General features: G+C 36.6%; 1 protein-coding gene across 3 annotated transcripts in view; it reads right to left on the bottom strand.

Annotated features, from left to right (window-relative positions):
* PTGER3 (prostaglandin E receptor 3) overlaps positions 1-24,756 on the bottom strand; it is a 199,289-nt gene that overhangs the window by 152,233 nt on the left and 22,300 nt on the right. For all 3 annotated transcript variants that reach the window (XM_007978300.3, XM_073007210.1, XM_038001691.2), the window contains exon 2: positions 10,736-10,915. In XM_007978300.3, the coding sequence (XP_007976491.1) occupies positions 10,736-10,915 (180 nt within the window). The remainder of the gene's footprint in view (positions 1-10,735; positions 10,916-24,756) is intronic.

Here is a 24,756-nt window from a genome sequence, read left to right as displayed (position 1 = left end):
TACATGAGATGAGAACAATCACAATTAATTTTCTAAAATTGTTCCATTAATGAATTGAAGATAAAGTAACACTAACCACTTGCATAGCACTTTCAGGTGTCTTTACTGGGTGCAAAGCCTGATACCTGTAATCCCAGCACTTTGGGAGGCTAAGACAGGAGGATTGCTTGAGGCCAGGAGTTTCGGTTCTGCCTGGGCAACATAGTGAGGCTTGTTTCTAAAAACAATAAAAAATTAAAAAAAATAAGCCTAGTGAGGTGTCACAGGCCTGTAGTCCTAGCCACTGGGGAGGCTGAGGTGGGAGGATTACTTAAGCCCAGGAGGCTGCAATGAGTCATGATCACACCATGGCACTCCAGCCTTCGGGACAGAGTAAGACCCTATCTCTTAAAAAAAAAAAAAAAAAAAGGTGTCTGTATTTTAATTATCTCATTTAATTGTTAACAATCTTACGCTGATAAGAAAATTCAAGTTTATTCAGAGAGGTTTAATGAATTGTCAAGGGCAAGTAACCAGTAAATAACAAATCAAATAATTAGACCAAGGTGTTCTGACTCCTTGTCCAATGTAGAACATTTTCTCTTTCATTATGACACACAAAACTTTAGAGAGCATTTTTGTAAAATGACTGTATTTAAAATATACTTTAAAATATTTAAAATTACACATGGCCAAAATAAATGAATTAGTTCAGCTTTGAATTACTAATGGTGTGAGAAAGTCTGGGGCAGGGATTAGAGTCACACATATCTAATTAGAGCTGCCGAACATTTAAGGCAGTGATTACACTTGGTAATATGCCAATATTATTTCTCCAAAATATTTCACGTAAAAACCCATTTTGTCCCCTTAACTCTTAAAATAAAAATGTCAAGAAATGTTGAAAAAATTTAAATGGTCAAGAAATGTTGAAAATAACAAAGGACAATTGCTTTTCCTCTAAAAACAGCTCTTCCTGTATCTTCTAAGGAGAAGACTCCAACTCACGAACCACTGCTGACTCATTCAAATCAGTTCGTAATGTCATGCACATACTGTGTACCTGTCCAATTCATGCACATACATCCAGAATGCAGGATGCTTTGGTATCAAAGAACTGTTTATGATTGACAAATACTTCAATGCCCTAAGATTCCATTTTCCTCTTCTTTAATAAGGAAAAATAAATGCAAAAATACATGTAATTAATTGCTCTGCATTTTTCCCTCCAGAGAAATGCAAACCGTAAACATCAGTAAGACATTCTACTAATAGCTTTAAAGGTTGGCTTAAATCATTATTAATTATACATTTATAAGAAGGTCTGTGAGTGCATGCCTTGTTTTCTTATTCAAAGGTTCAGTCAATAAGGTCATCCCTGCCACTTGCACTCTGAATGGCAATGCAAAAATTTAATGCCTATAGAAGTATAAATAGATATGTGTCCACATATATATCCTAGTATCATAAAGTTACATTTTAACCATGTAGCTTGCTTGTGTATAGGAGATTACATTTTTCCATGAAGGTGGGTAGATGACTTTTTAATTGATTTTTTTAAATAACTACATTATAAATCTCTCTTGTTGGGCCAGCACAAGGCAAAACTAAAACAACCTCTTTATTGTAAGGCAAATGCATCATTGGATAACTTGTAATTTTTTTGAATTGGGTCTTTCACTTTTCAACCTGTTCTGGGATGAGTAACTTATATTGTTCCTCTCAGACGGAATTGTGTTATTTCTTATCATCACCCGACAGCAACTTTTAGAAAAAAATTTTTGCAGTTCCTTATAATAATTCTACCTCCAATTACATTGACTTACTATTATGGATATACAGTCAGATATCAAGGAATTTTGGCATTCACCGAGAAGTAGTTACATTGACTTAGTTCCAGTTTTAGGTTTGAGCTTCCTAACCAAACATGTAAAGCTTTGCAGTTCCTTAAATCATAGAGACTCTCACAGAAGGATTTCTTAACCTATGTGCATAAATGCCCAAGAGGTCTATAGATAGACTTCGGCAGGCCCGTACAATTTCTGACACTGTGCAAAAATCCTCTGCACTTTTTGTGGGAGTACCACATACCTATCATCAGTTTCTCAGAAGGGTTGTTGATCCTAAAATGATTAAGAACCAGTGTTCTTTCTAATTAAATATAACTTAAAACGGCCTCAATTGTGGATTTCAGAATTATCTTCTCTCAATGTTCTTTGCAAAATCAGATTCAAATAACCTTGTATGTTATATTCAAAGCCTTCTTTTTAAAAATGCATAAGAATATTATGCATGAACGCTGATTATCCATAGTCTTTTGTTACTTGGCCTCAGAAACTTACAGTTAACAGATTAGCTCCCTCATTCTAATTGCATTTTTTTTTAAATCAGATTTTGGTTTTCAGTGTGGTAGGTAAATCCATCTTCCCATTTTATACAAACAATAGGTTTCAGTAGTGTCAGTTATAGAGATCAGGACTTGAACTCTGTTATCAAAATGTATGATAATAACTCTAGACCTGAGGAATTGAAGACTGGCATGAACTCAGAAAGTCACAGGCTCGTCAAGAGACATTGCCCAATATTTGTCCCTATAAAAATCATCTTTCAGATAAAATGAAGCTTCTGCAGCTTTGTTATACAGACTAAATATGCAAACATCTAATTTAAGGGGAGAGTTTGATAAATTAGTTTTCCCCTTCTGAGAGAATTGTCTGGAAATATGTACCTAATGATATAGAATTATAACAGATTTTTTAAAGGTCTTTGGAAACAAGAATTCACTTTCTATATCACTTTGAGAGACATACAAACTCTAAGGCCTCTTATCAAAAAGAGAATAGAGATTGGAGGCATCAATAGAAAGATGATGCTTTCTAAGACATTGTACCTAATCATCTGTGAATAGGTTTATGTGATGATGGAAGCTGATCAGGGCCTGTGGTGATCAAGGCATTGTGGTAGTGGCAGCACTACTGGCATTCTAGTACCTGCTAGAATTTTTGTGCAGTCAGACACAAACTGGCATTCTAGTACCTGCTGCCTCAGGAAATGCCAGGTCAGTGCCTATGTGGACCAAGGTCTCACAGATGACCTCATCCCGCAAACCCTTGGCTACATAGCACCTGTTTAGTGGCCCTGGCCCTTGCCTTTAAGGAAAGGTTCCAACTGAGGGCAATTATGTCCCCCATAGTATATTTGGCAATGTCTGTGAATATTTTTGACTGTCACAACTAGAGAAGTATTGCTGGCATCTCATGGGTAGAAGTCAGGGACACTGCAAAATAACCTACAATGCACAGGACAACCCTCACGACAGAGAATTACCTATCCCATGTGTCAGTAGTGCCAAGGTTGAGAAACCCTGCCCTAAAGCCATGCCGCTTTGATGACCATAAGAGGTTATATAGATAGGTTCTATTTAGACCCACACTACCCATAGGGTCACTAAAGTTTAGCCCATTTGACAGATTTGGAAATTGTAATGCTTTGAACAGACTGAAGTGAAAAATATCCTACAATGTCCTTTCATTACAGGTTAACACCTGTTCCTTTCCCCAAAATGCAGATTAAATGTCACCTTCTACAGGAACACTTCCCATGTTAGCATTACGTTTCCATGTATTCTCATGATACCATGTGCTTACTCTAATTGCAGCTCTGATTACTTCCTGTTCCCCTACCAGGTTATAAATTCATTGAGAGCTTGCTGTTTTTATTAATCCTTGGGTCTTAGTACCTACCAGAGCTTGGCACATAATAAGTACGCAATAAATATATGTTGAAGGAAAGAGCAAGCTTGGAGAAGTGACTTAAATTCTCCATGACCAACATCCATCCAGAATGAATTTACTCAAGGCTAGTACTAACAAGCACACTGGCCCCAAGGACATTTGGCCCCATGCCCTCTGAGGACATGAAACTGGGGAATGTCTCACCCCATGGCCTGTAGGTTTGATGGTGGAAATTTTGGTTCAGCCATAGCCATACTAGTCATAATGACTTTTAAATTTTATTTAAGTATTTATTTTAATAATAATAATTGTACACAGTCACAGGGTACAGAGCGATGTTTTGATACATATAATGTATAGTGATCAGATGAGGGTGATTAGCACATCAACATCATCTCAAACATTCATCATTTCTTTGTATTGGGAACATTCGATAGCCTCCTTCTAGCTATTTGAAACTGTATATTAGCATTAACTATAGTAATCCTACAGGAGTATAGAACACTAGAATTTATTTCTCTTATCTCTCTTATTTAGCTATGATTTTTGTTTACTTTAATGAATCTCTGCCTATCCTGAAATGCTAAAGAATCAAGATTGTAGAGACAATAAGATCTGGTCCTAGGCCTAGAACCCCCGCATGAGAGGAACCAGGGACAGAATTCTCCCTAGATACCTTTTCTCAGGAAGAAAGAACGATACTTTTAATGAGCTTGACTTTGCAGTCTCCATTCCACAGAGTTTCTCCCTTCATTGAAGAAGGAAGACCAATAGTGACCTCAATAAGTACTTGAACAAATAGCTGGGGAGCACAGTATTCATAACCACCAATACTCAGCTCCCACCGATACTCAGGCACAAGTCAATTAAATGGTTGGACTACGAGCAAGGACAGTTCTTATTTTGGCTGCCTGTAGATTACACCAAAATCCACAAGAAAGGGGACTAGCTAAGCTTAGAATAATTTATAAATGCACTTTGTGTTAAGAACAATAATCTTGAGATTATAAAACAAAGGAACATCATGTTGAAAAAGGGAAAAGAGCAACTCTCAGATTTATATTAAATCAACAATAATTTGCTATATACATGATTATGGAATATAAAACAAAATGATCTAATTTTTCCAGATAGCATGGGGCTGTTGCATTACATTGTGCTATTATATGACAAAGCACATCAAATATGATTTCAGCAAAATACTTAACATAGGTATAAGTAATATATTCCTGACATGAGTTTACATCAGGAAGAAAACACAGGGACATTTCAGAACATTCAACTTTATTTTCCATTGACAAACACGACATAAATAACACACATTTATTAAATACACATACTAGCTATGGCTTGAATGGCAACAAAAGTCTAATGTATTTTCAGAGGCTCTTTATTTTTTTGTCTCCACAGTATTGAAGACCAGCCTTTAAAACATACTAGAAGATATATTTAAATACACTGACAATAACTACCCATGAAACTTTACATAGAGGTGATAAAATAGACTTTTCCATTTAATCAAGTATATAGGGATGGATGCTGTGGAGGAGAGGTGAAGAACACTATTCTTTCAATACTGATCTTTACAATATGGATTAGAGTGCCAACGATTTCAGCTCCTCCTTAGGCACACCATGTAAATAGTGCTTACATCCACTTGTTACAAACAGATCAAAATAATCAGTGCCTATTTTAATTGATTTGCTTAAACAGGCTTATACTATTTGTACAAAAATATTTGATAAGGAGAGCAAGAAGGCAAACTATTTTTTTTCTCTTTCGAGGAAGAAAGTTGGGAAGGAAGAGAGTTCAGCAGCCAATAATGGCCTGAGTGAACTTATCATTTGTTTTGACAGACAAGACCCCTGGCCACTCAGTAGTTTGTCCTACTGATGCTCAAGTGTTCAAAGAAAAATGGAGTCAGCCCCTTCCTCTCTTTGCTTCCAGGGCCTGGCGCAAAATGATGAAGTTTAACAGGTAGAAAATGGACAGGTTTTCCATCATATCTTTTTCTATGTTTTCTGCCCCACCCACATGACTATCCTTTCAAAAGTAGAACATTGAAGTGTGTTAGTAAATCATATGCATTTCCCCCTGCTTAACATTACAGCTTTGATTTCTACAGACATGGAAAACTGTATAAGGAATCTATATTTGAATTCCTATTAAAGTTTGATGATTGGCTGTTTTTGCCAGATGTTTGGCTTACTTTAATTAAAGGATTAAAATAATCTAATTCTAAAGCATTTAACAATAGTATTGAGGAGATGCATGAATGATAATAACTTGAGAAGTAGAATCATCTCCAAAATGCTCAAAAAAGCATGAAAAGGCTGACTTGTTTCTAATGGTGATCTCTTTCCTTCTCATCTTTACTCCCATAATAAATTCTTCAACAAAGCAGACTTACTACACAACAGATTCTGATCTGTTTCACATATTAGGGTACTGGCACTTTAAAAATATGAAGTTATGATCTCTTCTCTTAAAAACAATCCCAGCCTCACCAACAGGAAATATGTTTGTTACTTTCTTTCTGTGAAAGAATGGATAAGCACAGTAGAGTCAAGGGGACTAGGAGAAAACAGTGTAGTTTCAAATGAAGAAATATGTAATCTAGTAGATATCTGGGTTGCTTATTATATGAAACTGATTGATACAAAGCTTCTGAAAATAAGATAATTTTTATTCTCAGTGAAGAAAATGTGTGACATATAAATGAATATGATACGTATCTGATTGAATTATATTTCTAGAGAATCATAATGCACTCTGCTTATGGTATCATAACCTAATGGTATATGACTAAACTTGTATAAATTATAACCCTTAAATAGAATCTTCATTTTAGGAATTACAAAACAGAGAACATATCAAATAAAATGTTTCTCCTAATTCTTTTATCATCATCACCACCTAGTTAGTTTCCTTACAATACTGAACTAATGTCAGCTTCTTAACAAATATGTATGTGAGTTTAGGTTGGTTATTAAATTTTGTAAATTGGCTCGATCATAACCTATGTCATGAAACATCACAGACATCTGTCACTTTGTGTCAGCACTTTATTGCAACTCAGAAAAGTCTTATGGACTAAGCCACAGTTGCACAATTCTGTACATTTTTTAGACCTCCGTTTTAACAGATTTTGATATGTAAACATATAAAACAAGCAATAAACAAGCAGCTGTTAAATTTTTTCATTGTTGATGGTTTGTACTTGTTATATATATAAAAGATAGAAATTTTAATTCTTCAAGTTAAGCTTTTTGCATGTTTGTAATAATAAATGCTCTGTAGGCTCCCCATGTCATTCAGCTCCTAGAATCCTGTGTATTGCAGGAGAAGCTTTCGGGGTTAAATTATGAAAATAAATAGATATTATGCATGTCTAAAATTTCAAAGAACAAAAGTTTTCTATTTTCTTTTTCTAAGTTGATCTCAACCAAAAGAACTATTAAGTGATTGCTGATGTGGAGAAGGTTGAAAGCTGACCAATAATTTGGAGTCAAAAAGAACAAAATTATAAAAAGCATTGAATAAATAAAAAGCCTAATCTACTTGAAAATCCAATATTAGAGTACTGCCACAGAGTGACCCCCTTATTCAAATACTGTTTGCCAGTTTTTAGTTTGTCTGTCACTCAACCCCAACGTGCTCACAAGATCTTTCATAGTTAACTTACATGAGGTTTTGCAATTATTTTCTGCAACATAGTCAAGAGATATTTCATAAAATAAAGAAACGTAAGTGGAAATATATGTATACCTTGTATTTCAGACTAGTTTAAATCTGGCATGATTAAACACTTACATTTACCTAAAATATCTTGGGATATATACAGCACTAGGTTAATTTGGTAAATATTGAGATAACTCATTTTTGTTTCTTCAACTTCAAGATACTTTTAAGACATTCATCATAGCTATTTTATTTGAAAAGTGAACTGCTCTCATTAAGTAACATGTGATCATTCTCTTCTATGACTCAGCATAGTATATAAATTCATTGTTTGGAAAATAAACACTACTTGGTAAAATTGACACTTGCTAATTTTACATATATTTCTACATTTCATTCGCTTACTTCTTCCAAAATGGTTTTCTTGGCCTTTAATTGTCTTTTAACCAATACTTCAAAGTTCAGGAATGTCATAATCTATACATGCATTTTTCCTGATTAGACATATGTATGGACAAACTAAGTATACACAAGTGAACTTGAAAGCCAATAAAATTAAACTTAGACACATCTTTCTGCTGTGACTACGTATATCCTCTTTCTAACCACCGCCTTAGTCTCTGTACATCTCTGAAATCTAACCTCAGCCATCATAAAAAGGCTGAAATCATTTGGGATTTTCATTTTTTATCAGGTTTCCCTGGACTAACGAATGTCTAGATAACAAAACTCATATGCTATTTACATAATTTCTTTCTTTTCCACCTCCCTTTCAAGCATGTTAAAAAAACACAAAAGCTGCCGTTCATCCCCTCCTAAAATATATCTCCTGGGCAGGAATTTATTTTGCAGTTAAGAATAAGTTTCAGGCTTTTTGGCTTTCTGTATTTTTGTGGTTAGATGAAAAGTGATATTCTTTTGGTAGTAATGTCCACTATCATTTGTAAGTATCGGTCTCCTAAATTATTAGTATAAATAAAGCGCTTTGTTTTACAGCAATATGACACTGCACCCTTGAAGGTAAATTCATATTTCTGTAATTAAATAAGAAGAAATAATTCACTTTATCAGCCTGATGGACTGTAATGGCATGAAGCACTTCAATCATATGGTATGTGCCTTGCCAATGTGTACTGTTCTGGCAAACTTCTGCTCATTGATTCACGGAATAAATATTTATTGGACAATTTCTATATTCCAGGTGTTATACTAGATGCTGGAAGGAATAACTTAATCATTCTCATGCCACTCAAATCTACACTGCCTCTGTGTCTATCTGATTAGAACTTAGGGTCACAGGACCACCCAAGAGGTAAAGCCTCTTTATTATGTGATTTAAGTGCACTTTTGAAAAAAAGTAGGTAGTTTTGTCTTATACTCAATGAGTTGACCCATGGGATAATCCAATTCTATGGCATAGAGAGGTTTTAGTATCGTCTATTTATCTTTTCCAAAATTTAGATTAGTAGAACCATCATGAATTACATAAGCACTCTCAGCAGATTTTGTCCCCAAATTCAATTTGACATGATCATTTAAAATGATTAGGCCGGGCACGGTGGCTCAAGCCTATAATCCCAGCACTTTGGGAGGCCGAGACGGGCGGATCACGAGGTTAGGAGATCGAGACCATCCTGGCTAACACGGTGAAACCCCGTCTCTACTAAAAAATACAAAAAACTAGCCGGGCGAGGTGGCGGGCACCTGTAGGAGAATGGCGTAAACCCAGGAGGCGGAGCTTGCAGTGAGCTGAGATCCGGCCACTGCACTCCAGCCTGGGCGACAGAGCAAGACTCCGGCTCAAAAAAAATAAAAAATAAAAAAAAATAAAATGATTAGTCCCGATGACATAGGCTGGTGTATATATCAATCTGATAAGACATATTGTACCTACCGAAATTAATTCTTTACCAAATGACCACTAAACACACACACAAATATGCAGTTACTACAAGAAGTATAAATAAATCTCAAGCTTTTAAAAAACTAGAAAAGCAGTACGAGAAACTGCAAATGAAAATCTTTGCAATAAAAAGTTAATGGGTTTACAAAATGAATGCACCAAAGAATACGACAAGCTTTGTGCAGGCGTAAACTACAGGATTACTATGTTTGGTGGGGAGACATTTCTAAGAAGTGCAATTCCCAAAACTTAATGTAGTGATCTACTGGTGCACAAATATGTCAGGCTTAGCTATTGAGGTTTGTACTCATGTGGACTGTAGGAAAAACATTTTAGTAATAAATATTTAGATAGAGCCACTTTGGGGAGCAGGCAGAAGAGCTGTGAAGGGTCAATGTTATTAATTTTCTTATATAAATAGGCCAAACAATGGAAAGTATTCACTGACTCTTCAAAATATTTATTTGTTTTGGACTCAGTATTGGAATGTAATGAGTCAAAGACTGGGGAACACTTTTGGTGAAAAATCAAGGGAAATTATATATTCAGAGTACCTATAGTTAGTGCTCAAGTCTGTCCTTACATAGCATTCTGAAAAACCACTTCACAACTCCCATAGGTCAGTTTTATGAATCTTCCTTAGGCTCATAGAAATGTAAAATATATTCAAAAGAAAGAATAATTAGCAATTTGGGTAGTCACAAACTCCATATTTCAAACAAATGGAATTGGTTCTTACTCAGATAAAAAGTAAATCTAATTATCAATCCAACTAAACTTAAACTTTGTTAGGTTAGGAGTTAATTTGCTATATTGAGCAATATTTGAATAACAGTATTGATGAATATTATAAACACATTATACATTTTTAACTGTAATTAAACTTTTTTTAATGTAAGGAGGAAAAAAGTGACAGAAAGTGAGAGAGGCAATGAAAGAGAACACAGCAATGTCTTTGAATAAAAACAAACTGCTATCCCTTGTCTTCAATGATATATGTGGTTAAATTCCTCATGTATTCAGTGTACTGGAATATTAACTATCCCCGCTCCCCAATAGACCAAGATCATTTATAAAAAATGTTTTCATCACATAATTAATCACATATTCAGCTACAAATGGCAGACTCAACAAAAACACTAGACTGTTATTAATATATTTTCCTTTGTTTGTGTTTCACTACTTTTGGCACATAGGGATTTTCTATGCTTCTAAGACCATTTAGCTTTATACCAAAAATTTCACTTCAATGCATAAACAGTGGCATGCCAGAGATGCCTAAATTCACAGTAAGGTTTAGCGATATTTGTTACCAAAAGCTGTGCACATGCAAGTTAAGTGTTTTCTTTCATGCTTCTGTCTGTATTATTTCATTAGATAATGAGATAGGCTGCCCTTTCTGTCCATCATTAGAGCAGCTGGAGACAGCATTTGCTACCTGGCAAAACTTTCGAAGAAGGATCTTTCTTAACAGCAGGTAAACCCAAGGATCCAAGATCTGGTTCAGTGAAGCCAGGCGAACAGCTATTAAGAAGAAGTTGCATTCTTTCTGCTTCCCTGTATGTGTCTTGCAGTGCTCAACTGATGTCTGATTGAAGATCATTTTCAACATCATTATCTAAGAAAGGGGGACAAATAATTGTTTCAAAGATTAATAAGGTCATATGCATCTCCTCTACACTGTACGTTGCACGCAGTCGGTTTTCAATAAACTGGTTGTTGGATTGAAATGATTAATTCAAGCAACATTTATACTCGGATAACACAGTCCTGAATTATACAAGACATTTCTAGGTATTTCTCCACATTTTTGGCTATTCAACACGATGTAGCTTTTTAAAACATGCATGTCTTCAGGCTGTTGATTCTTGGAATTTAAGAAGCTTGAAAATAACACATCTCAAAATGAGCCAAAGTCATGTCTTGTTGCAGAAAACACCACAAGTTCACCCAAATGAGAGCCAACACTTCAACAATAACAAAAACATGTTAATCTTAAATTTTCAGTAGTTCTAATTAAAAAAATACTGCAGAAAAAGTAGAAGCAAGAAAGGAGGAAATAATAATGTTGTTGTTGTTATTATTATTATTATTATTGCCACTAGCATTTTCAGAATCCTTACTATTTATTGGATATGGTGCCAAGTCCTTCATATGTATTTAATAAACATCATAAAACAGGTAGTATTATCACTTCCTTCTTACATTTGCAGAACCCAAGACTGAATGAGGTGAAATGGATGAGCTAGACTAACACCATATGATGTACAGTATTTTACTTTTCTTTGCCCCCACCCAATATATACTACACAATGTAAACTCCATGATTGCAGGAATTTGGGGCTATTTTTTTCCCCAAGTGCCTAGATCAATACGTAGCAGATAGCAGATGTTCAATAAGTATTTGTGAGATAACAAATTTTTATATTTGAAGGAATATATAATACAACACACAAGTGACAGTGTATGAGTTACATAATATGTATTTATATTTGAATGAAAAAGATGTTCATATGCATATGAAAAATGTTCAAAATTATTAATCATCAGAAAACATTCAAATTACAACAAATGCAAAGCAATTTTATACTCTCTAGATTGATCAAAATGAAGAAATGTGACTATACTGTTCCTGAGGATGTGGAATAAGGTGAGGACTCTTTTACACACTACTAGTGGGTGTGTAAACTGGAACAACCATCTTAGAAAACAAATTGGCATGCCAGGCACGGTGGCTCACTTCTGTAATCCCAGGACTTTGGGAGGCCGAAGCAGGTGCATCACCTGAGGTCGGGAGTTCAAGACCAGCCTGACCAACTTGGAGAAACCCTGTCTCTACTAAAAATACAAAATTAGCTGGTCATAGTGGTGCATGTCTGCAATCCCAGTTACTCGGGAGGCTGAGGCAGGAGAATCGCTTGAACCTGGGAGGTGGAGGTTGCAATGAGCCGAGATCGTGCCATTGTACTCCAGCCTGGGCAACAAGAGCGAAACTCCGTCTCAAAAAAAAAAAAAAAAAGGAAAGAAAGAAAAAAACCAAATTGGCACTATTTCACCTGCTACTTCCCAGAGGTACAACTCCTAGGAATATACTATCCAGAATTCTTGCACCAAGAGTTGTGTATATGACTATTTCATAACAGCAAAAAAAGCAGGAACAACTCAAACGTGGGTTCGCATTCCCAAGCAAAGAAATTAGCTGACTTTGTCACTGGCTCCTAAGTTTCCCATTCTAGACCTATACAGCTATTGAGTACTTGACATATAGCCAAAGCACATTGAAATGTTAGAATATGTTGATTACACAATGGACTAATATTTCCATATGTTGTGTTAAAAATATATTATTCAAATTAATGTCACTTGTTTGCCCTGACTTTTTAAAAATGCAGTTACTAGAAAACTTTAAATTATATGTGGCTTGTGTTTTTTTTGCTCATGGTACATTTCTATTGAACCTAATCTCTCTCTCGAGGCTTACACTTATCTGTACGTTCTGCCCTCAGGTCACATCACTTAAATTGAATTCAACATCCCTGAGCATCCAAAACATCCCTAACCACTTAACCACAACTCCAGTGATAGCATTTTGTTATACTCACCCTGGCTCAATATTTCAGAGTCTGAGAACTCTTCTTTTCCTCATCCTCTGCAATGCCTTTTGCTCTTGCTTCACTCTCATCCTTGTTCAGATCTTCCTCTCATTTGAATTATGGTTATAACAGACATCCAGATGGTACACGTACGGACTGAATGTTTATATGTGGAAGCCCCAACCCTTTATGTGATGGTATTAGCAGGTGAGGCCTATGGGAGGTAATTAGGTTTAGATAGGGTCATGAAAGCTCCTATGATGGGATTATTATCCTTATAAGAAGAGGGTGAAGAACCCACAGGTAACTCCTTCAGCCATGTGGGGCACAGCAAGAAGACAGCAGTCTACAAGCCAGGAAAAGGGCCTTCACCAGAAACTGAATCTGAGGGCACCTTGATCTTAGAATCTTCAACTTCCTGAACTGTGAGAAATAAATGTCCACTGTTTAAGCCATCAAGTTTATAGCTTTGTTATGGCAGCCCAAGCAGATTAAGACGGTATATACAGATATCTGCCCATCACAGGTGTAGCTTCCAATCCCAGCTGTGATCAAATCCTCTCTAACTAGAAAATCATCAATGTCTTCCCATTGTCCATCGAACAGAAATTTAACTCTGGTGTTCAAAGCCCTCTACAATACTGTCCAAACTATTCTTTCCAGTTTTGTCTCCCACTAACTGCCTACACAGACTCCAAACTCTAGCTATAGTCCATTGGTCTAGAATATCCCTTTATTCTTTCTTCCCTCTTGGCCTTTATTCTTTCTGTTTTCTACTTCTGGAATACTTTTAATCCTAGTATTCATTTCTACTTCTGAGATTTCCATGTCTTTCAGGACCATCTGAGTCTTTCACACTGTCCTCTGAAGGCCTACAATTGTGTGTGTGTGTGTATGTGAGAAAGAGAGAGACAGAGAGACACAGAGAGAGAGATAAACACATATTTGTAGTAGATAAACAGATAAACAGTACTAGCAGGCATCCACATGTCCCTCAAAAACTTGGACGTATGAGGGAAGAAAAGGTGGGTCTCTATAATTTAAAGTGGACATAACATCAGCATGTAGGAACCTGGCTCCCAGGTTACTGAACTTGACTACAAGCAATTGAACGAAGTACTGACATATCTGAATTCGATTTGCTTTGGGAAAAAGAACACTTAACCATCAGCAAGAAATTGTAAACTAGCAATTAATTGTTATATACTAGCAAGAAATTATAAACACATACATCTACTCTTGTTGGCAAAATGGACTACTATTGTGAGATAAAAGATGTAATTGGCTATATTAGTTTGAAATAAGTAAATATTTGATTCTTTTAATTCCCCATCTTCTGTGTCTTTTTCCACCAAGCTGATAACGACCGGTCCTAGTATTGATAAGTCAACAGGAAAAGAGAGCTGAGTCATAGGATTTCTGGTACTGCCAATTCTGCTCATGTATACTCAATTTTATTTCAAAAATACAAGTATATAACAAAAAAGCAGGTAGAGCAGGTTAAGCAGACAGACAGAAAGAGAGGAAATAATACACCAAAATTCTTACAAGGCTGTGTGACACTGGTCTCCAACCATTTCCCTTTTGTCTTATTTGGTCACAGTTTTTATTCTTAAACAAATCCCTGGCAAAGCTAATGGGAATTTCCAGTTTTGTCTTATAAGGCAAACTCAAGCTCTGGGGCTTGACTCATGTTTTGTTTTTTGAGATAGTGTCTCACTCTATCACCAAGGCTTGAGTGTAGTGGTGCAATCATAGCTCACTGTAGTCCTGAACTCCTGGGCTCAAATGATCCTCCTGCCTCAGCCTCCCGAGATGCTGGGATTAAAAGTATATGCCACCACACTCAACTAATATTTTTATTTTTTATAGAGACGGGTCTCACTATGTTAACTAAGTTGATCTCAAACTCCTGGCTTCATGCAATCCTCCTGTGGAATTTCTTTCACAGGAATTTTTCCAAATGATTTATCCAATAAAAGCAAATAGTAGCTATACAATAAATAAATGTCCAGAGGAGCATTATATATACTAGCAAGAAATTGTAAACACATACATCTCCAACATCAGGTGTAAAGCGTAATAAAACAACAATTCAAAAATAGTATATATAAGTATTAAGTGAAAAAAACAGAACAGATGATACTTTTATAAATAAAGTTTTGTTGTTATATTATTTAAAATATGCAGACTTGTGGAAGGCAATGGAATTATTGCTATTTAACAATAATTTAATTTTAAACAATATAATTTAATTTTAAAATTGTATGTACACAGGCCAGGTAGCTCACGCCTGTAATCCCAGCACTGCGGGAGGGTGAGGTGGATGGATCCCCTGAACCCAGGAGTTTGAGACCAGCCTGGGCAACATGGTGAAACCCTGTCTCTACTAAATACACAAATATTAGCCAGGCATGATGGTGTGTGCCTGTAATCCCAGCTACTTGGGAGGCTGAGGCAGGAGAATTACTTGAACCCAGCAGGCGGATGTTGCAGTGAGCCAAGATTGTGCCACTGCACTCCAGCCGGGGCGACAGAGTGAGACTCGGGCTCAAAAAAAAAAAAAAAAAAAAAAAAAAAAAAAAAAAAAAAAAAAAAAAAAATTGTATGTATATAAAAACGTTTCGGCCAGGTGCAGTGGCTCACACCTGTAATCCCAGCACTTTGGGAGGCCGAGGCGGGTGGATCATTAGGTCAGCAGATCGAGACCATCCTGGCTAACACGGTGAAACCCCGTCTTTGCTAAAAATACAAAAAATTAGCCCGGCGTGGTGACCAGCACCTGTAGTCCCAGCTACTCGGGAGACTGAGACAGAAGAATGGCATGAACCCGGGAGGCAGAGCTTGCAGTGAGCCGAGATCATGCCACTGCACTCCAACCTGGGTGACAGAGCAAGACTCCATCTCAAAAAATAAATAAATAAATAAATAAATAAAACATTTCAAATGATGTTAATGAAAGTCTTTTATTTAAAGAAAGCAGATGATTATTCCCTTCTTTGATAAATATGGACTATTATACACCGAATTTACTTAAAATAAATATATTTACATTAATATATTCTGATGCCTCCCGGCTTATCATCCTATGAGCTGACTACTACCTCCCATCATAGTAGGCAGAATAATGCGCCTCCCGCCACACACAAAGATACCCATTTCTCGGTCCCTGGAATCTGTGAATACATTACCACACAAGACAAAAAGGACTCTGCAGATGTGATTAAAGTAAAGGACCCAGACGTGGGGAGATAATCCTGGATTATCTGGGCAGACCCATTGTAAAAACAAGGGTCCTAAAAATCAGAGAACTGTTCCCAGCTCTGGCCAGAGGGAGACATGACTATAGAAGAATGGTCGGAGATAGACAGTGTTTCCGGCTTTGAAGGTGGAGGAAGGGATGCAGGAGGTAAGGAATGAGGATGGCCTCCTCTAAAAACTGAAAACGGCAAGTAAACACTTCTCCCTCAGAGACTCAAAAGGTAATGCAGCCCTGTGGCACCTTTACTTTAGCACAGTGAGATCCATCAGACTTCCAGCCTACAGAACAGTTAGAGAAATGTGTGTTGCTGACACACGAGCGTGAAAAAATGTTCGTCATCACTGGCCATCAGAGAAATGCAAATCAAAACCACAATGAGATACCATCTCACACTAGTTAGAATGGCGATCATTAAAAAGACAGGAAACAACAGGTGCTGGAGAGGATGTGGAGAAATAGAAACACTTTTACACTGTTTGGTGGGACTGTAAACTAGTTCAACCATTGTAGAAAACAGTATGGCGATTCTTCAAGGATCTAGAACTAGAAATACCATTTGACCCAGCCATCCCATTACTGGGTATAAACCCAAAGGATTATAAACCATGCTGCTATAAAGACACATGCACACGTATGTTTATTGCGGCACTATTCACAATAACAAAGACTTGGAATCAACCCAAATGTCCATCAATGACAGACTGGATTAAGAAAATGTGGCACATATACACCATGGAATACTATGCAGCCATAAAAAAGGATGAGTTCATGTCCTTTGTAGGGACATGGATGCAGCTGGAAACCATCATTCTCAGCAAACTATGGCAAGAACAGAAAACCAAACACCACGTTTTCTCACTCATAGGTGGGAACTGAACAATGAGATCACTTGGACATGGGAAGGGGAACATCACATACCGGGGCCTATTATGGGGAGGGGGGAGTGGGGAGGGATGGCATTGGGAGTTATAGCTGATGTAAATGACGAGTTGATGGGTGCTGACGACTTAATGGATGCAGCACACCAACATGGCACATGTATACATATGTAACAAACCTGCACGTTGTACACATGTACCCTAGAACTTAAAGTATAATTAAAAAAAAAAAAAAAAAAAGAGAGAGAGAGAGAAATGTGTGTTGCTCTTAAGTCACTGATATGGTTTACCTCTGTGTCCCCGCCCAAATCTCATGTCCAATTCTAACCTCAGTGTTGGAGAAGGGGCCTGTTGGGAGGTGACTGGATCATGGGGGCAGACTTCCCCCTTGCTGTTCTTATGATAGTGAGTGACTTCTCATGAGATATGCTTGTTTAAAAGTGCATAGCACTTTCCTCTCTGCTCTCTCTCCTGCTCCGCCATGTGAAAGTGTGTCTGCCTCCTCTTTGCCTTCCACCCTGATCACAGGTTTCTTGAGGCCTCTCAGCTATGCTTCCTGTATAGCCAGCAGAACCATGTGCTTTTGAGACAGTCTTGCTCTGTTCCCCAGGCTGGAGTGCAGTGGTGCAATCTTGGCTCACTGCAACCTTCACTTCCCGGGTTCAAGTTATTCTTGTGCCTCAGACACCCAAGTAGCTGGGATCACAGGCACGTGCCACCAGGCCTGGCTAATTTATGTATTTTAGTAGAGACGGGGTTTCGCCATATTGGCCAGGCTGGTCTCAAACTCCTGGGCTCAGGGAATCCACCTGTCTCGACCTTTCAAAGTGCTGGGATTACAGGCATGAGCCACCACCGCCTGGCCCCAGGTAGTTCTTTACAGCAAGTCTCAGGTGGACGAATACAGCCACCAAGCTTACAATAATTTGTTACAGCAGCAGTAGAAAACAAATATGCCCACACACTGAGCTCTCAACCAATGTTAAGAGGAATGGAAGGAATGAGTTTGAAAACGATTTTCTCACTTTCATAGATAAAATAGCCTAGGAAGCTTGTTTAAATATTTTACTTTCTTAGGAAACTTAAAAATAAATGAATAAAGTAAAAGTAAACTTCATTCTAACTCCTGTTCAAATTATCTCAGTTTCTAAATTTACAACATGCAAAACCAAATGCCTGTTATTCTAGCGGCATCAGTTAGATGTTAATGTGTTTGACTAAAACGTATACAATTAATATTTTCAACTCAGTTGGCTTTATGATAAAAAAAAAAAAGCTTATTAATCCCTTTCCCCTCTTTTTATAAACTATTAGAAAAGTTTTGCTTCTCTTTTTCAGTGCTTTACCCCACCCAATAGTTAAATATATTTAACCACTTACCATCCTCTAGAAAGTGTTCTGGGCCTGGTCTAGAATTATCTAAAAACTCACTTAAATTATGTTTGTATATTCTTTATAAAATAAAGAATTGGATTTCTCTAACTTTTTATGATCAGGAAAATTCACAAAATTAATTATTAAAATGATACTTCAGTCATTTTACACAGTCTTCCTTGATTATTTGAAAAATAATTTTTGTGAGGCTAATAATTTAAAATTATTGTTACGAGGCAAATATAGGTTTCATATGCCTTACATTGTTTAGTACACTAAAATTTCCTACTGAGAATGCAATGATTATGAAATTATAAAAACAAGCTCTATAAGCAGTAGCTGGCACATGAGGAGAGACACTCTAGCTTTTCCCAGAAATCATGAGATGTGCAATACAGAGATAATCGGAATTAGAAACAGTGAGCATGCTACTGCCGTTTCCAAATGGCAGCAGAGATGAAAGTGGGGCTCCAAATTCTTCATCCAATTTTGAACATAAATTCAACTTAGCATCCATCTGTTGAGTCTTTATATTTAAGCAGCCACACAGTGATTTTAAGTTTCGTGTATGTGTTTGCAAATATTTTTCAGACTGTTTAGACTTTGAGAGAAAACCTTAGGCATGAATATGTAGATTTCTGGTAGAATTAATTATTCCTATTAGTCAATTCTATCATACAAGAGAGAGGAGACGAAGAAAAAGCAGGATGCTCAGCTAACAGAGAGGCTATTTACTGGTTTTAGCAAACACACATATACCCTGCACTATTTCTCCTTTCAAACAGCCTCATACAACAAATGATCTGGTCAAAGGAGTGGTGAGGCCAATTCTAGCTGAACAGAGCTGCAGCTCTTCTGTCAGCTGCTTCCCTGGGTTCCACGTGACTCTCCCAGGCCCTCTAGCAGAGCTCTCCCTTGGTTATCGGCAGGAATATAGAGAGCTATTTATGTACTTGAGATAACTAGGAACACAACTACATCAGTGACCTCTAAATTCGCCATCCCTACCTACCGTCAAGTACAATTACCTTGTTCCATCCTAAAGGAAAAAAATGATTTACCCTTTCCCCAGTGATAATGTTCTTTTAAGTGTTCAAAGCATTAATCACGAAGGCTGTTTTAATATTCTATACTTGGATTTTATTCTATTGCAGCAGGATTTATAATCACACACTTAAAAATCTTTTAGTACTTCATGGTTTAAAAGTGCCTTGGGTTGTAGGCCGCACATATCTATTAAAGATGATAAATGAGGAAGCCCAGAAAAATTAATTTCTGGGGGAGGAAATAAATTGGTTAGCCGCCCTTAGGCTCAATTCCGGGGTGTTTCTGCATTTGCAGTTTATTCCTAATGCAAGTGTTTAAGAGAAGTTTCCTCACAAGCCAATTTTTATCTGTGATGTTTTGTTTTCCATAATTCTCTGTTGTTAGGCTATGGGAGAATAACCTGCTCGACTGGAAATTCCCCCCTATAATTTGATAAGTGTATTTCATCATAATACACTAAAACGAGTCTAGGCCCTTTAAACTAGTTAATTACATAATTTGAAGGATTTGCATGGGAAGAAACTTCACTGCAGATTAAGAAACAATTGAAATCTCTACAATCTAGTTACACCTGTTCTCCAGTTGTCAAGTCATCTCTGGATCCCAGACTACTGTTTCAAAAGCTTTCCCTGCCTTATTTAAACTGAAAACATAACAAATAAACAGCTCATAAACATTAAAAAAAATTACTAGAATTTGTGCCATTTCATCTTTACTACTATGTCGTTTTATAAGATTTTTTAAAACAACAATGGATTAAGAATCAAGTAAATTATATTGCTGGTTCTGCCATCATTTACAACTTCAGAAAAGTCATTTATCTCTGAACTTTATTAAATTTACTAGTAAGCAGTGGGGCTGGACTGGATGGCCTCTGCATACACTTCTACAGTTTTTTTTCTGACGATCTTTGGGGCAAAGCTGGAAAATGAAAGGATTTCATTTGGCAAAGAATTAAAACCTACAGGAAATAGGTGTGAAACAAAAGTCAAACTCCTCTTCAAAAGAACTCCAAGGGGTAAATGGAGGAAAGAGGAAAATTACACAGTTAGAAGACAGTGTATGAGAACAAGGGACTAGATTCATGAAGCTTTGGTGTATGTCAGCAGAGTGTGTGTGTGTGTGTGTGTTTGTGTGTGTGTGTGTGTAGTGGGGTGGGGGTATTTTTATTAAAAGAAATAGCAGATTCTGGCAAACATACTGACCAAGAGTTAAAGAACTTCCATAAGTCTGACTCAGTTCTGCTTCTAGTTTGGAGACTAGTTACCTAATTTTGGTTCTTAACTTCTTCCTTCTCTCAAAGACGATTCACACACACTTACTGTGTATTGTCTCCATCTAGTAGAGCAGTTGCAAAAATTAAAATGTGATAAGAATAATGAATACCTTCAATTTACATAGCATACCTCTTCCCATGCCTCAGGCATTCACACTATTGCATATGCTTCCAGAACAAAATGCCTTGACATTCACAAACAGAACAGAAAATGCTTAGGGGAATACTGCAAGGAAATAAATGTATTGTGTCTATTTTCCTTGAATTTCTAGCTAATAAAGTAGTTCTAGAAAACTCACCTCAAATTTGCACTTTAAAAATGTTAAGTAATGCAGAATCATTATTCAGTTACTGGATATGGAAAATCAAAATTATAAACAAGCCAGCAGCCCGCTACTACATTATTTGCTACATAAGAATTTCCCTTTCAATTAGTATAAACTGTAAATTCTGTGTGACTTGGCTCAGTATAGCTCAAGACATATGTCTAGATAAATGTTTATCTTTCTATTAGAACAGTCACAGAATGTCAATATCTAAGTAAGTATTCAAATTCTGGCTGAAAGGGGGAAGGCAAAATCTATTCTATACAAGGATTCATTTCTTGGATTATAGATGATGGATTAGCTGCGTGACACACAAGTAAGAAGAGTTATCTTTACTATATTTCAAACACTTATATCTCAGGTGTCAAAAGAAAGTCTAGATAATATGTCATTGTCAAGGCTTAAAGTACATTAATCCTTAAAAATGCTTAGATTTAAGAGATTTTTCCTCCAAAAATATAGTTTCATTTAAACCCCAAATGTTCAATCGTACTCTCATCCATTCAGAGAACCAGAGTATTAGTGACAACCAAAAACAGCTAAATATTTAAAGGAAAAAAAATCAGAGATGTGAATTACTTTTGTGCAGAGATAATCACCTCAATATAAAAATAGAAAATTAGAAAAACCTAGATGACTGACAACAGAGCACTGTTTAAACTACGGACCATTCTTCACATGCATAATTTATAGGTATTCTAATGCTGACATTTAAAATCATGCTGTTGAATATTAGTAATATGAAGAATATTTAGTAACATGAAGAAATGTTCAGAATGTGAAAAGTGAAAATAAATGTTGCACAGTATATCCAAATTTTAAAAAATAACTGTTCTTATTTATAGTAAAATATACTAGAAGTAGTTTTCTCTGAGTGAGAATTAGGGCAATATCTATTTTCTCCTCTGTATTTTTTCCCAAATTCTTTACAATACACATGCTATTTTTTACACTTTAAAAAGCATTAAATTTAGAGTAAACAATCATCTATCCACGTGTTGGTAAAGTGTTAGTGTTGCAATCCTAGAACTACAATGTGGTCACTTTAAGTTGAATTCTTAAGAGGTCAATGTGTACATAATTTAACAGGAGGTGAGCAGTCTGACACTCTATAATTGATCAAAACATTCAGCTTCATCAACAAATTAATTATAGCTTACTAAATTTAGTGATAAATTATTGGCCTCAGTGATGGACTTCATGGACAATACAGCCATGACATACAAAAGAATCCCTTCCTATGCCATAGTCAGTACACAATGCAGAGTAATGAATATGGTTCTAATCTGATATGATAAATTATTATTAAACTTTGCACTATGTCAAAATGACACTGCCTTTTAAATCTATGAAGACTTCATCTCAGAGGAGAATCCAAAATAGATGTATCTTATATTCGGGATGGACACCAGGTGAATATGAGCAGATTGGGGTGTCCTTAAATGTATGATACCCAATCTTAATTCATTCTCTAGTCAGTGCTCTCTCTCTCTCATACATACACACACAAACACACATATACACAGACACACACACACACACAAACAGAATCTGTTCAGGAGGCCTCCCACGTTCTTGCCACCAACTTCGGCATCTGCAGCCATCCATTCTTTCCTTCCTCTTATTTGACTGGAAAAGGTGCCGTGTCTATCTAAGGCACACCCTCTATCTATCCCCTGGATCCTATCCATCCTGAATTTCAGAGACCGTATACTCTCAGGTTTTCCCTTTCTCTTTTATAGTTAACTTCTCCTACTTTTGGCATTTCCTCATTCACATTTTAACATGTCCAAATTTTTGCCACCTTGAGAAAATAAAACCTGCTGTGGAATTCTCACCTACCTACATATAGACTGCTCCAGAAGTTACAGCCACATTCCCCAAAAGAGGTGTCTACCATCCTTATCTTTAAACTTATTCCAAAACCTGCTACAGCCTGACCTCTGTGTTCACAAATCCTCAGACAGGGCTGTTCCCAAGACCACCAACAAGGTTGCAGAATCAACACTACAGTCTTACTTGTCTGTAACATCAGACCTAATTGAATGTAGCTGTCTCTTGAAACATTCCCTTTTCTAATATTTGGGTCACCATTTGTTCTGATTTTATTACTAATTTTCCTGCTACCTTTCTGGGTATTCCTCTACAGTCCCCTGTATATGCTCCTGTTTCTCTCTCTCTCAAAATATGTTAGCATTTATGGATTGTATCTTAGGGAGCCTCATCTTCTTACTGTGGATAAACTGACTAGGTGAGGTCTTTCATCTCAATGGCTTCAAAACCCATTTATGTGCTATAGGCCATACCTTTTCTCTGAGTTCCAAATGGATTAGTTTAGCTGCTATTGCATGGCTTTATTTAAATTTCTTACATCAAATTCAACATTTTCAAAATGGAAATTCTTATCTTTTTCCTCACAGGTGTTTCTACATTAATCTTCCCTATCACAGTAAATCCTCATCTCTAAAATAGAAACCTGGGAGTTACCCTTGATTCATTTGTGTGTGTCTTTCTCTACTTCTCTCTGTCTCTCTCCACCTTCCACCACATTCACCATATTCCTCACATCCAATCAATCACGAAGTCTCCAATTAACCTCTTATGTTTTTTTTTTTTTTAAATCTATCACTTCTCTCATTTACACCCCCAATTGACCATAAACTGAGGCCTCCATCATCTCTTGTCTGAACTATCACAATCATCTATGACATGATTTGTTGGCCTCCATCTGGCCTGGCCCATGCTGCCGCTTACAAAAGATGCTTGTAAAATGAAATTTTAATCTTCTTATTCCACTTTAAAAAGTCCTTAATTTATACACATTGCCTTGAGTATAAAGTCCAAACACTTGAACTCAAGGCTCCTCTTTACTTGGTGAGTACCTGCTGTGTTCTCTAGCCTAAGTTCTCATGCATCAATAATCCAATTACCTTGAACTTCTTGCAGGTCTTTAAAAGTGACAGTTCTTTCTTGCTTTTGAGGCTTTACGAATGTAGATCTCTGGAAGTCTTAAAACTCTCATCCTCTTTTTCTCTACTTGAAAAATTCTGACGTCTTTTGTGCACGGTCTTGAAACATCAATTTATTTGATATTTCCCTTGACAAAAGCAAGCCTTAATACAATCTTCATGTGGATTCCCATAATTCTCTACTTCTCTACATTTTATATTGCTGCTTGTTTTTAATTGTTGGTCTCTCTCAATAATCGAACATTGTTACAAGAGTAGGGATCAATTCTATGCTATATTCTAGGTATATCACAGCAAGGGCCAAGCCCAGCAGATTAATAAATAGTTTTTGAATTAACAACTAAGTGAATGAGAGCAAGGGTACAGTGCATCCTGCCCGTTTGGGGGTACAGATTCTAGAGTTTTCATCTAATGGACAAATCTAACAACATTCAACCCTTTTCAAGACTCCAGGCCCTTCCTTCCTTCCTTCCTTCCTTCCTTCCTTCCTTCCTTCCTTCTTTCCTTCCTTCCTTTCTTCCTTCTTTCCTTCCTTCCTTCTTTCCTTCCTTCCTTCCTTCCTTCCTTCCTTCCTTCCTTCCTTCCTTCCTTCCTTCCTTCTTTCCTTCCTTCCTTTCTTCCTTCTTTCCTTCCTTCCTTCCTTTCTTCCTTCCTTCTTTCCTTTCCTCTTTCTTTCCTTCCTTTCTTCCTTCCTTCCTTTTTTTTTTCATTTCTTCTTGTTATTATAATTAGCC

Source organism: Chlorocebus sabaeus, chromosome 20, assembly GCF_047675955.1.
Source record: "Chlorocebus sabaeus isolate Y175 chromosome 20, mChlSab1.0.hap1, whole genome shotgun sequence".
Taxonomy (NCBI): Eukaryota; Metazoa; Chordata; class Mammalia; order Primates; family Cercopithecidae; genus Chlorocebus; species Chlorocebus sabaeus.
Note: the sequence above shows the minus strand (reverse complement) of the source record. Positions and strands in the feature narration are given on the sequence as shown.